Raw genomic sequence first — 12059 nt, 5'->3', positions numbered from 1 at the left:
TGGTTAAAAAAAAGAAAGAAAAAGAGTTCCTCTACCACATTTGCAATACTGCCCCAATCCCTATGCGAAAGGTAATGGAGTCAGACATTAGGGTAGATATGAAAGATGAATTATGGAGTCTGTAGGGTAGATGAGGTGGTTGGAGTGATATCCCCTCAATCGTCAACGCTCTAAGGGCAGTCGACGTGCTGCGCGTGTAACGTGCAGCGGCGGTGAGACGCCGTCTACGTCAGTCCCGTGCAGCTCGTGGGTCGCGTTACTTGCGCCAGCCGTACAGCACTGTCCTAACGACAGCGGCTACACAATCCCTCTTCAGCCCCTCCTTTCTTCGGATAACCGAGAGTATGGAACCCTGAGATATTTTCGGTCCTGTGAACAGTACAGCAGCGTCGATGTATGCGAGTACAACACCAGCTTCTTCTTGGGCGCTGTCGGACTAACTATCTACAGTGGAACCTCGGTTAGCGAACGCCTCGGATAGCGAATATTTCGGTTAACGAACAAAAATTTCGTTAAAAGTTTGTCTCGGATAGCGAACAAAATTTCGGATAACGAACAGCCACGCGAACCACACGTGACCGACCAGCATGTCATCATTCGCGCTCGAGACACAGTTACGATCAGTCGTTCCTTATCTATGCGCATCCTTCTTATTTAGTGATTGTTGTGCTTTATTTTAATAAGATAATCCTCAATCATGGCTCCAAAGAAGATTAAGAGCAATTAATAATAGTGAGGTAATGACAAGGAAGCGACCAACAAATGAATTGAAAAAGGAAATGATTTCAAAGTATGAAGGTGGCATGAGTCTGTCGGATATGTGATGTCGTATTACCGAAAAGTTTTACAAAAAAGGCAGAAGGAGCAGACACTGCACAGGATATTTTCTTTAACCTCAAAGTTAAAGAAAAGTGAAGTCAACCCCGATTTTATAATGTCACGTGTGCTCATGTAGGGGGAATCCAAGCAGTAATTCCACCCTTTCCTCCCCACACCTGCTTCCAACCACGCCGTCAAAACGGCAAGTTTTCTGATGTTTAAATGCTTTGGTTAATGTTTTTTATGTTTATTTAACTCCATTTATACTGCATTATAACTGTTCTCATTAAAACAAATACCTATATATATATATAGCCTGTAACTTTCAAATATTAGCGAGTCAACAAGGGCTGGGAACCAATTAAATCTATTTCCTTTATTTCTTATGGAAAAAATTGTTTCGGATAACGAACATTTCGGTTAACGAACAGCTTTCCAGAACGGATTAAGTTCGTTAACCGAGGTTCCACTGTATTTCTATCTATCTATTCCTCTTCGTGCATCAGGTTGCACATAAGGCCTCAACCAGAGTCCGCCACTGATGTCGATCGGCTGAAACCCGCTCTAGGTGACCCCATGTCCAGCCCTTTCCTTTCATCTCCCTTTCCACTGTTCTTCTCCAAGTTTCCTTTGGGCGGCCTCGTTTTCTTCGGCCGTCTGGAGTCCATCGTAGGGCGACTCTGGAAAGGTCTGCTGTCTGCTGGCGGAGCACATGTCCAATCCATCGCCAACGCCTTCGTTGAACCTGCGTGGTGATGGACTCGGTTTCAGTTCTTCGGTGGAGTTCTTCGTTGGTGATGGTATTTGGCCAAAAGATGTTAAGTATGCGCCTGAGGCATCTGTTTTGGAAGACGTCAAGCTTGTTACTGATGGTTTTGGTCATCTTCCATGATTCTGATCCGTAAAGGAGGGTGCTGATAACATTTGACTTGAAGATTCTCAGCTTGATCTTCTGGCTGATGTTTTTTGCCTTCCATGTGCTCTGAGTGAGGCGAAGGCCTGGCTGGCTTTCGCCAGTCGGGCTCGAATCTCCACCTCCGCATCCCGGTGTTTGACATTTTGGACCCAAGATAGGTGAAACTGTCAACTTCCTCAATCTCTTTCCATTTAGTTTGATGCCGTCTTGGACTCTGGCGTTCACTCTCATACTTTTCGTTTTCTTTGTGCTGACCTTCAAGCCAAGGTTTCCAGCTGTTTCTGAGAAGGCCTTTGTTTTTTCATGCATGTCTTGGTGGCGGTGTGACAGCAGGGCAATGTCATCAGCAAAGTCCAAGTCTTCCAGCGTTGTTGTTGCTGTCATAGTCATGGTCCATCTGATCCCTCTCCTCTCACTGTCGGTGGAGTCTTCATGATCCAGTCCATGGCCAGGATGAAGAGAAACGGCGACAGAATGCAGCCCTGCTTCACCCCGGTACTGACGTTGAAGGGGTCTGTGAGCTCCGTGTCACAGACAACCTGGGATTTGAAATCGCTGTACAGCATTGCAATGACCTGAACAAGTTTTGCAGGGACTCCGTAATGCCTCAGGATCTTCCATAAGGACTCGCGGTGGATGCTGTCAAAAGCCTTCTCCAGGTCGATGAAATTGATGTACAGCGGTGTGTTCCATTCGTTGCTCTGCTCCAGAATCTGTCGCAGAATGAAGATGTGTTCGGAGCAGGATCGCCCGGAGAGACGAAATCCTGCTTGCTGTGGTCGGAGGTCTTTCTCAAGAGTTGCCGTCAGTCTTGACAAAACAATCTTGCTGAAGACCTTGCTGGTGAGGGAAAAAGTGTTATGCCCTCCAATTATTGCAGTCTCCAAGATCTCCTTTCTTGGGTAACTTGAAGATGAGCCCTGTCTTCCACGCAACAGGGACCTGCCCTGATTCCCAAATTTGTCTGAAGATTTCAGTCAGCTTGGGAGCTGTCACATTCACATCAGCTTTCAACATCTCTGCTGTTTATTCCATCTGCCCTGGTGCTTTGCCGCTCTTCATTGTCTTGACTGCTGCTGTCACTTCTTCCAGGCTTGGTGGGTCTGTGCAGATGTCAAGGTCAATATCTGCTGGCTGGATGTCTGCAAGCTGAGGGGGATCTGGTCTGTTCAGAACCGACTCAAAATGTTCCTTCCAGCGCTGTAGTTTTTCTGCCTCTCCTCGATGACATTACCGTTCACGTCTTTCACTGGCACATCACTGTTCTTAACCCGTTGTTTAGCTGTTTGTTTATCTTGTACAGTGTCTTCAGGTTATTTTTTACTTGCTGCATTTTCTGCTTCATCTGCCAGTTTCTCTATGTGGTCTCTTTTGTCGGTTCTTGCCATCCTCTTACCTCTTTGTTTAGTTTGCATATCTTTGTCTGAGTTGTTCTTTCAGGCGTTCAGATCTGGTGCTGTTGATTCTTTGTTTGGCTGACTTTCTCTCTTCTATCTTCTTCCATGTCTCTTCTCTGATCCACTGTTCTTTCTTTTTTCGTTGGAAGCCCAGTATTTTCTCTCCTGATTCCTGTAAGACTCGATTGAAGTCGTCTAAGGTCATCTCTTGTTGGTCTCCTAGTGCTTGGAACCTGTTCTTTACTTCCATAGCAAAGGCCCTTTCGATGACTGGATTTTTCAGTTTGCCAGAGTCCACTCTCTGCTGACGTGCCTGTTTTCCTCGTGATCGACGTAGCTTCAGGGAAACTGTGGCTATCACAAGAGTGTGGTCACTGGCAATGTCTGCTCCTCTGTAGGCTCTAACATCTTGAAGTGAGCTCCTGCATTTTCGGTTGATGATGACATGGTCTATCTGGTTCTTTGTGCTCCCATCTGGTGATGTCCATGTTGCCTTGTGGATGTCTTTGTGTGGGAAGAGTGTGCCTCCAATCAGTAGGTTGTTTTCTTCACAAAAGTCTGCCAGTCTCTCTCCGTTGTCATTGATGGTTCCGATTCCATGTTTGCCCATGACATGCTCCCTGCAGGTGTTGTCACTTCCACCTTGGCATTGAGATGCCGATGATGAGCAACATGTCGTGGGCTGGAACGCTCTCTGAGGCTGCTTGGAGCTGATCGTAAAAAGCATCCTTGTCTTCTGCCTCAGAGTCATTTGTTGGTGCATAGCAGGCTAGCACTGTCAGCTTGGTGTACTTTGAATGGAATCTTGCTCTCAAAGCCTAGGTCCATAAGGCTTCCATTCCAGCAGTGCCTTTTCCGTTTTCTTGTTGAGGAGTAGAGCTACTCCTTCAGAGTGCTGAGCGTCTGATCTTCCTGAGAACAAGATGGTATGTCCTGACGCTAGTCTCCTCTTTCCCGTGCCGGTCCATCTGACCTCACTGACTCCAGGATGTCCAAGTTGTAGTTGTCAAACTCCTTGACTAGTTGGAGCATCCTGCCAGTCTGGTACAAGGTCTGGACGTTCCAGCACCCCACCTCAACTTCTGCCTCGGCTTCAGTAAATCTACTGTCGGGGCGCCAGCTCCCTTTCGGGTTTGGCTGTCGTCCGTCATTAGTCCAGTCACCTGGTGTGCTTCATTACCTCCGCCATCTGTGACGAGTTCTCTGGTTTAGTTCTGTAACATACTTTTTTTACATGGTGGGGTTGTTAGCCCTACACAACCTAATTTACCTCTAGGTGAGGTGTCCACCTTAGTCGCCTCTTACGACATGCCTGGCTGGATGGCAGGGACCCTATTCTTACAATGCTTGCTAGGCAAGCATACCCCGGGGTCCCACAGGGGTGTCGGACTAACAAGTCGAGCAAAAACGCGAGCAGTTGTTGCTCTTGGTACCTTGGTATTTGTACCTATACCATCAGACGAGGGGCAGTTTCTTTTATATCTCGTAATTCTTTGTTCGTCGCCGCCTTCCTCATCATTGCATTAGTGGATGCGTTTCTGTGACCATTACGGAGCCCAAGAGTCATCGAGAACCAGAACAAGGTATAATCGTCTTTTGGGTCTTCTGTGTGAATTAATTTTACCTTATATAGGAATAGTAGAGCTTGTAAGTTCACCGAAGCATTCGCAGACACGAGATGACATATCGGGGTTAGAGCGGTTTTCAGTGTCGTATGTACTTTAGTCGTCTGCCGATCCCGCGTTTTCTGTTGAATGAACGCGTACAGCTATAGTTGTTGTTGCTTTTTTTTTTTTTTCTTTCAACGACGAATGCTTACACTGCATACAGGGAGGTCGGGAGGTGCCCTCCTTAATGCACCTATCGACCTTTCCTTGATCCCAACCCAGAAAAGAGAGAGAAAAAAAAATTAGCACGCGCCGTCAATTAGGGTCACGCTGACCTGAAGTCAACATGATGCAGATGATTGAAACACGAGCGCGACAATAATTAATAATGTCAGTTCACTGCAAATAATGTGAATCGAATATTTAGTTTGTTGACGAAAGTTTGTTTGTGCGTTAACAATGTTATTTTCCACTTATTTCTGGAACATTAACAAGGTTAAGTTATTTTTCACTAATAAAACTTTATCAACTGTAGTCTGCTCGCGCAAAGTTACAGTCACATAACACTATCTTGTGTTCCTAATCAGACCTAATGTCACGCGATAAATTACAGGTTCATGTTATCTTTCTAGGGCATTTTTACTTCTGCAACATTGCATGCAGTCCTGTATTTCTGTTGTGTAAGTGTAGCGACCTGTGTAGCAGACTGAAAGGTCGTGAGAGGCGGCTGCAGCCCGAGTTACGCCGAGGAGGCTTCCGCCATTGTCTCGAGAGGTCGGGGCGGGTCGAGCACTCACAGAATCCCTTCTTCATTGCATTAGCGTGAAGCCTGACGAAGATGGGCGACAAACACACAGAAGCCACAGTTTTTGCCGCCTTAGTTGTAGGCGCTGTGGCCAAATTGGCTTTTGGTTCAATAACGAGGAGGAACAGACGACGCATGATGGTGCACGTTGGCAGGGTTACGCAGTTAAATTGTTACCCCGTGAAATCCTGCCGCGGGACTTCTGTGGACAGCGGTTACTGCACAGCAGTTGGATTGCAGATTGGAAAAGTGACAGACAGGTTGATTATTGCTTTTCTGTGACCTTATGTTACACGAAGTTTTTTTCTTGCCAGTTACAGTTGCATCATTTTCAGAGCGAAAATTCACTCACAAAATACTGCTGCTGTAACTGTCGGGGGAAAAAAAGTCGTTTCACTAAAAAACTTTATATAATAGTTAATCTCTTTTTGTTAACTATTTCCAGATTTGAGAAGTTGCATGGTTGATTTACATAATCAGTGATGAAATCCGAGCTTGCTGCATGTACTTTAACTTCACTTGCTGAATTAAAGCTTCAAGGCTTTAAACTGGCTTGGTATTATATATGTCTATACCATCACATCCTCAATAAGTATTGCTAAAGGGCTTATGAGTAAAGTTTGGCACTCAAAAGAAGCTGAAATAGTAAAGTGCATTTGATCACTTTTAGTAGCCTGATTTGGCTCTTTTTATCATCATTACATATGATAATAAGGTATATTTATAGAAAGCTTTACCTGAATAATTTGCTGAGTACTTCACAAATACAAAAACTACAAACAGGTCGATTCTTAATAAACTTACATGCTAACATCCATACACACTTATGCTCATAAACCAGATGTATTAAAAGAGTAAATACAGACACACGTTATGCCAGTAAATAATATACAGATTTATATTATACACCTTAGAACAGTGGTTCTTAACCTTGTTTGAGGTACCGAACCCACCAGTTTCATATGCACATTCACCGAACCCTTCTTTAGTGTCATCACGAATTTACATAAACAGTCGGGTGGGTCGATTGACCTCTAAGGCGAAGGCTCCGCCGAACCCCTGAGACCGACTCACCGAACCCCTAGGGTTTGATAGAACCCCGGTTAAGAACCACTGCCTTAGAACAATGGAAAGGCCACTTGTATAGTCAATTACTGTTTCATGCCAATAAGCTCAGACAGTAGCATATTCAATAAAGCATTTCTTTATTAATTAAATAAAATATTATCCGCTTATGTTGAAAAGTCTCTTCATATGTGTAGCTTAGTCATCACTTTTGTCAAATCAGCCTAATTGATGTCAGCAATGTTAATGATAGAAAACTTGGTATATGCTCTTCTTTCCTTTATATTTTGAAATCTATACATTTCTGAACAGGCACTGGCTGGTTGCACGATCAAATGGCGACTTCATCACTCAACGGCAATCATTAAGAATGGCCCTTGTTCAGGTTACCATTAATGAAAATGACTTGACCTTCAATGCTCCTGGAATGCCAGCTTTGACCATCCCTGTTGATATGGTTCCAGACAGGTCAAAGGTCACCAAATGCAGGTTTGTAAATTGCACTGTATAGACATTTGTTACACAAATAGCTGCACCTGGGATAGTTGTCAGGATTGATTTTTATCAAAGTTCTGTTACCTGCTGATTAAGTACTTGAGCGAAGTTTCTTTTATCTTTTGGGGTCTAGATCTGTCAAGTGATGATGATGATGATAATAAAGTTTACTTGTGTAGCCCTATATCCTACATCCTGGCTAATATGCATGCTCACTGCATCCATGAGACAATCACAGTCAAAAATGTAAAACTAAGACACATTATGGAGACTATAGCCATAAAGCTATAATGCTGACAAATGATGGAACTTAAAATGTGGAACATCCATGCATTATACAAGTATGGCAAGGTGAGAGAATTCACTCATGTATTGTCATGAGACCATTAAAATATCATGGAACTGGCAGAGATCAGATGGCCAGGGCTTGAGGAAACAGGGAGAAAGGCCACAAACTTTGGTGCAGTAAAAAGGAAACCAAACATGAAAATGGCATTGGTGCATGGACACTTGGTCACAGCCATCACCAGCTGTACACCCATTGCTGGCAAGCTGATCTCCACATCTCTGCCAGATCTCAGAATCTTCCCATTGTCCAGTTTAACCTTGACACACATCCACAAAGAAAACAAAATGGAAGACTTCTATGATCATCTGGAAAGAGCCATAAAGGCAGAAGTGAGAAGAACATCCTAATTGTACTCAGTGATCACAGATCAGATCAGAGACTTACCAGCATTGGCCTACCCCACAACAGGGGTCTAAGAGTTTTAGAGCTTTCACATTGCCATGGACTCACCATAGCCAGTTCTCTCCATCCACACAAGGAATCAAGAACAGTAGCTTTGGTCCATAACCATGTTCATAACCAAGTCATTTGCTGTTAGTGCTGAAGCTTTTTAAATCCAGCATTAACAAGGCCAGAACAAAGACCTGTCCAGGTGCAGACAGGCAGAGACCTTATTGTTTTCAAAATGATGTATAAATGCTTCAACCATTGCTCTGACTTATAGAATCTGTGAGGCCCAAATGCAAGGCCCAAGCTGGAGGTAAATTTGCCACCCTAAAACTGGAAAGTGACACCCTCACTGGTTTTATCAAAGAGATACTACTATCAATAGCTGAAGGTACTAAGAAGTTAGAAAAATAACAAACAACAAAGACTTTTTAGATCTCTGTGACTAAAGGAGGACCTTGAAGTAGGAGAGAAAAGCAGCCCCAAAACAGCTACCCAGTCCAGAAAGCATGAGAAGTGTTCAGAAAAGGAAATAATGACATTAAGAAGTAGATGAAAGGTGGTCAGTATAGAAGCAGTAGGAGCAACACAACCAACAAAGGGAAAAGGAGCAACACAAAATGTGTCTTGTCTGATGCAAGACTCATGCAGGAGGTCTGCATAAACAGATTGTAGTGAATAAATCAGCTGGTAAGGCTTCAGAATCTTAGACAATTACCCTGGGACCAGACCTGAAGGCAACAATAGATCTAAGACTATGTGGCAGAGATTAATTTTTAGGTAGTGATACAGGTTTCTTGGTAACTGATTCAGAAAAATATACTAATAGGGTTTGGGAGGACAGATTGGAAGGAATGGACTGTGGAGATGATGCTGCTTTCTGGTTTTCAACTTTTCTTCAAATGCCAAACCTGCGTTTGCTGTTCTCTGCACCAGGACTTCAGCGTCGAGAACTTACCTGGACCAACAAGCCATGGGGAAATCCTGCTTTACCTGGTGATCAGGTGAGTAACACAAGAACGGGAAGTTAAAAAAGTAAAACAGTTTCTCAAAGTATATAGTTTTTTTTTTGGTTTTTGGTGCAGAAAAGCAAGGCTTTTTAAAAAGTTAGATTCTGTCCCCACTTACAAAAGCAGAAAAACAATTATAGATTTTCAAATAAAGAATAGAATGAAACTTAGTTTCCAGACCCTTACATACTGTATCCAAACAATGACAATAACAGTTTTAGTTGGTATGAAATAATAAAATGGTCTGAACTTCGTTGTCTGTGTTTATGCAGTCTGTATTTAGTGACTATTGCGGTTACCTGGTGGCAACCGAGGAATCCCTGGCATTTGTCAATGACCATTTAAAAAGTCCAGTGCCCATGAAACGTTTTCGACCATCCATTGTGATTTCTGGTAGTCCGGCATTTGATGAGGTAAGTAAGATTTATTTAAATTTGATTAAAATAAAGACAGAAAAACTACTGCAGTTTTAAAGAGTTTTGGCAGAAGGAAGTGGACGCTAACCCCATTAAAAGAAATGTTCAGCATTTATTACATACTAATACTTTTGATGAAATGGAAAATTTCTTCTCTTTGGCAGCTTCTCCATCAGATCTGTTGCTTGAGGTCTCATTGTGAATCCTACAAAACAGAAATAGTTTCCAGTGATTCTGTGTAAACAGCAATATTCAAAGTTTTTCAAAAGTTGACAGATTTTAGTCTGTGTGATTTGTGAATAATAAGTTCAGAATTAGAAATATTGAAAAATAGGAGTATTGGGAGTAAGGAGTTGCATCTTAAGTTTGCAAGTATGACAGGAAATAGAAGATGCCTGCTTACTTCTGTTACCATAAAAAAATTATTGCAAGAGACTGTAAAGTATCTTGGTTGTTAAATGGTATTTATTGCCTACAGGCATATTAAGAATACATAATTGTATTTTTCAGTTTCATGCTGTTGCTGTAATTTGGTAAGCTTTAAAAAGGACACATTTCCTTCTTCAAGAGAATTTTTGTAGTACCCGTATTCTTTCAGGACAATTGGCAGGAGATTCAGATTGGTGGATCAGCTACTTTCAGAATGCTGGATCCATGTACCAGGTTAGTCTAGTCATGACGATGACAGTGAGGCACCTGGATGAATGATGGAGACCTTCAGCATTAAGTTATTTTTGACAGAAAATGAGAGCTGATGGCATTTGGTAACTGATTTTATTGTTAATTTTATATTTTATTGTAACTGATTCAATGAAAGAAATCAACAAGGATCATACTGAAAAGGTGAGAACAAAAATTATATTGAAGGTTAAGTTGTAAAATGAAATGCTTCGAGGTTAGAAGAGATGTCTATTACAAGAAGTGTTGAGAGCTTTTCATGAAATTGTGGGACTGTTCTCTTTAAAATTTCAGGTGTATTATGACAACTATAGATGAGGACCTCGCAGAACGGGACCCTAACTCGGAGCCTCTGGAAACATTGAGAACGTATGTAACCATGTTTTACTACTGCTTCATTTGTCATGTTTCCTGTTAATTAGGTTTTGTTTGTTGGTTTTATTTGGATTTGATTTTGTGAAATTGTATTCCACCAGGTATGGTTTATTTTTTTCAAGTCAGAGAAAGGACAAATACCTGTGCTCTATTCTGACATTATGACGTCACATGTATTACTGGTTTCACAAATATATTAGTAACGTAACCAGCCACTTTCAATCAATTTGCAAAAATGACTTCCAAAATTTCAGTTGCTGTTTATTGAGGACTGAGGAAGACATACAATTTTTTAAAATCCTGTGTTATTGTTAACAACAATTAGTTGCAAAAGTGAAGAAAAGTTTACTTGTGATGCATTTATAACTTTATCATGGAGAAACTAATGAAATTCTGATTGATATTTCCAGTCTGCGTTGCTTTCCTGAGTACGGCAAAGCCCCATTGTTTGGAGTTAATGCAACCATAGATATCCCTGGTGTGATCAGAGTTGGAGACCCTGTGTATGCCCTTCGAAAGTGAAACAGGTGAACTTGTTGGAGAGACAGAGTATTGGTAATGGAAATACATTTTTAAGTTAGAGAAAGACAATATTTTGGCTGTGGGGATTCTTTTGCTCTAGATATGATGTTGAGGTTATGCCAAAGATAATTAACTTCAGCATACACATCTACAAAAATGTTGTACATCACATGATAACATTAACCTGATTTCACACCCTGTACTGCTTAAAAAATGTTATCTACTCCTAATTGTTACAGACGGAGGAAAAGAGAAATGTTAAACTAATATACAGACATCTTAAAAGGAGTCTTTGTCTTGGTGCTTAGGTGTTACACCGAGTAATTTTTTTCATGTGTTCACTTTGGTGGAAACATCGAAATTCTCTCTGAAACTTCTGCAGTTCAACAAAAATCAAGGGAAACAATTGTCCAGTCCTGGAAGAATCATGGCATTTAGGCAGCTTGCTTAAAATTTGAGGACCGGCACAGTTTTCAACTGCTCACAAGGCCATTTTTCCCACATGACAAAATTCCATCACTAAGACAAAAGTTTCAATCAAAATAAAATTAATCATATGATAGTTAAACTTCAAAAAGCATTTAAAGAAATGGTTTATTCATTCTTAAAGGGGTTTCTAGGGCTAAAGCTGTTAAAAGTTTTGAAATTCTCTGATAGTAGAGGTTTGTGAAGTACTAATAGATGAAGTCAGAACTGCATCTGAGGAAGTCAGGCATTTTGGGGAAAGAAAAAGTAGGTGTTAAAAGAATTAGCACTCCTCTACTCACCTCAAAAAGAGAGAGAAGTGGGTGAGGGCAAGGAAATAAGGATTTTGTTCTAAGTATTAATCAGTGTTTCCCATCCATAAAATTTGAGGAGTTTTGAGACCCCTGTTACAATTTTCAGGGGTTTTCAAACCCTTGGTTAAAGTTGTTGGGGGTTTTCAGACTATTAAAATTATTAAACAGGGCTTCTGCTAAGGCTAAATTCTTTGGGGTCCCAGGGACCCTTCTTCAGATTTTTAAGGGGTCCCTGTTCTTCGCCCAAATTTGAATGGGACCCCATTGATGAAAACTGAAGGGGTCCTCCGAACTTTTAATGCGTACTGTACGCAATTTTTTGCGTAAGCAGAAGCCCTAATTAAACATTTTCAGATAGAAATCACATCAATGCATTAATATGAGAAGAAGAGAATAGCCTAGTGGTTAGACCAATGACCACGACTACCTTCACCTTTTT

The 12059-nt window shown here is 41.7% G+C and overlaps 1 protein-coding gene across 2 annotated transcripts; it reads left to right on the top strand.

Moving 5' to 3' along the window:
• Nucleotides 1-4520: 4520 nt before the first annotated feature.
• On the top strand, nucleotides 4521-11126 carry LOC112569914 (mitochondrial amidoxime-reducing component 1-like). Of its 2 annotated transcripts, none has more exons than XM_025247995.1 (8): nucleotides 4521-4715; nucleotides 5430-5804; nucleotides 6922-7098; nucleotides 8670-8844; nucleotides 9123-9263; nucleotides 9865-9929; nucleotides 10239-10313; nucleotides 10730-11126. In XM_025247995.1, the coding sequence occupies exons 2-8, from the start codon at nucleotides 5578-5580 to the stop codon at nucleotides 10839-10841; spliced, it is 972 nt and encodes a 323-aa protein (XP_025103780.1). In that variant the 5' UTR covers nucleotides 4521-4715; nucleotides 5430-5577; the 3' UTR covers nucleotides 10842-11126. The 2 variants fall into 2 exon arrangements, with proteins under 2 accessions (XP_025103780.1, XP_025103779.1); XM_025247994.1 differs by having other exon boundaries at nucleotides 5425-5804.
• Nucleotides 11127-12059: the final 933 nt, after the last annotated feature.

Source organism: Pomacea canaliculata, linkage group LG8, assembly GCF_003073045.1.
Source record: "Pomacea canaliculata isolate SZHN2017 linkage group LG8, ASM307304v1, whole genome shotgun sequence".
Lineage (NCBI taxonomy): Eukaryota > Metazoa > Mollusca > Gastropoda > Architaenioglossa > Ampullariidae > Pomacea > Pomacea canaliculata.
This window is presented reverse-complemented; position numbering and strand designations above follow the sequence as displayed.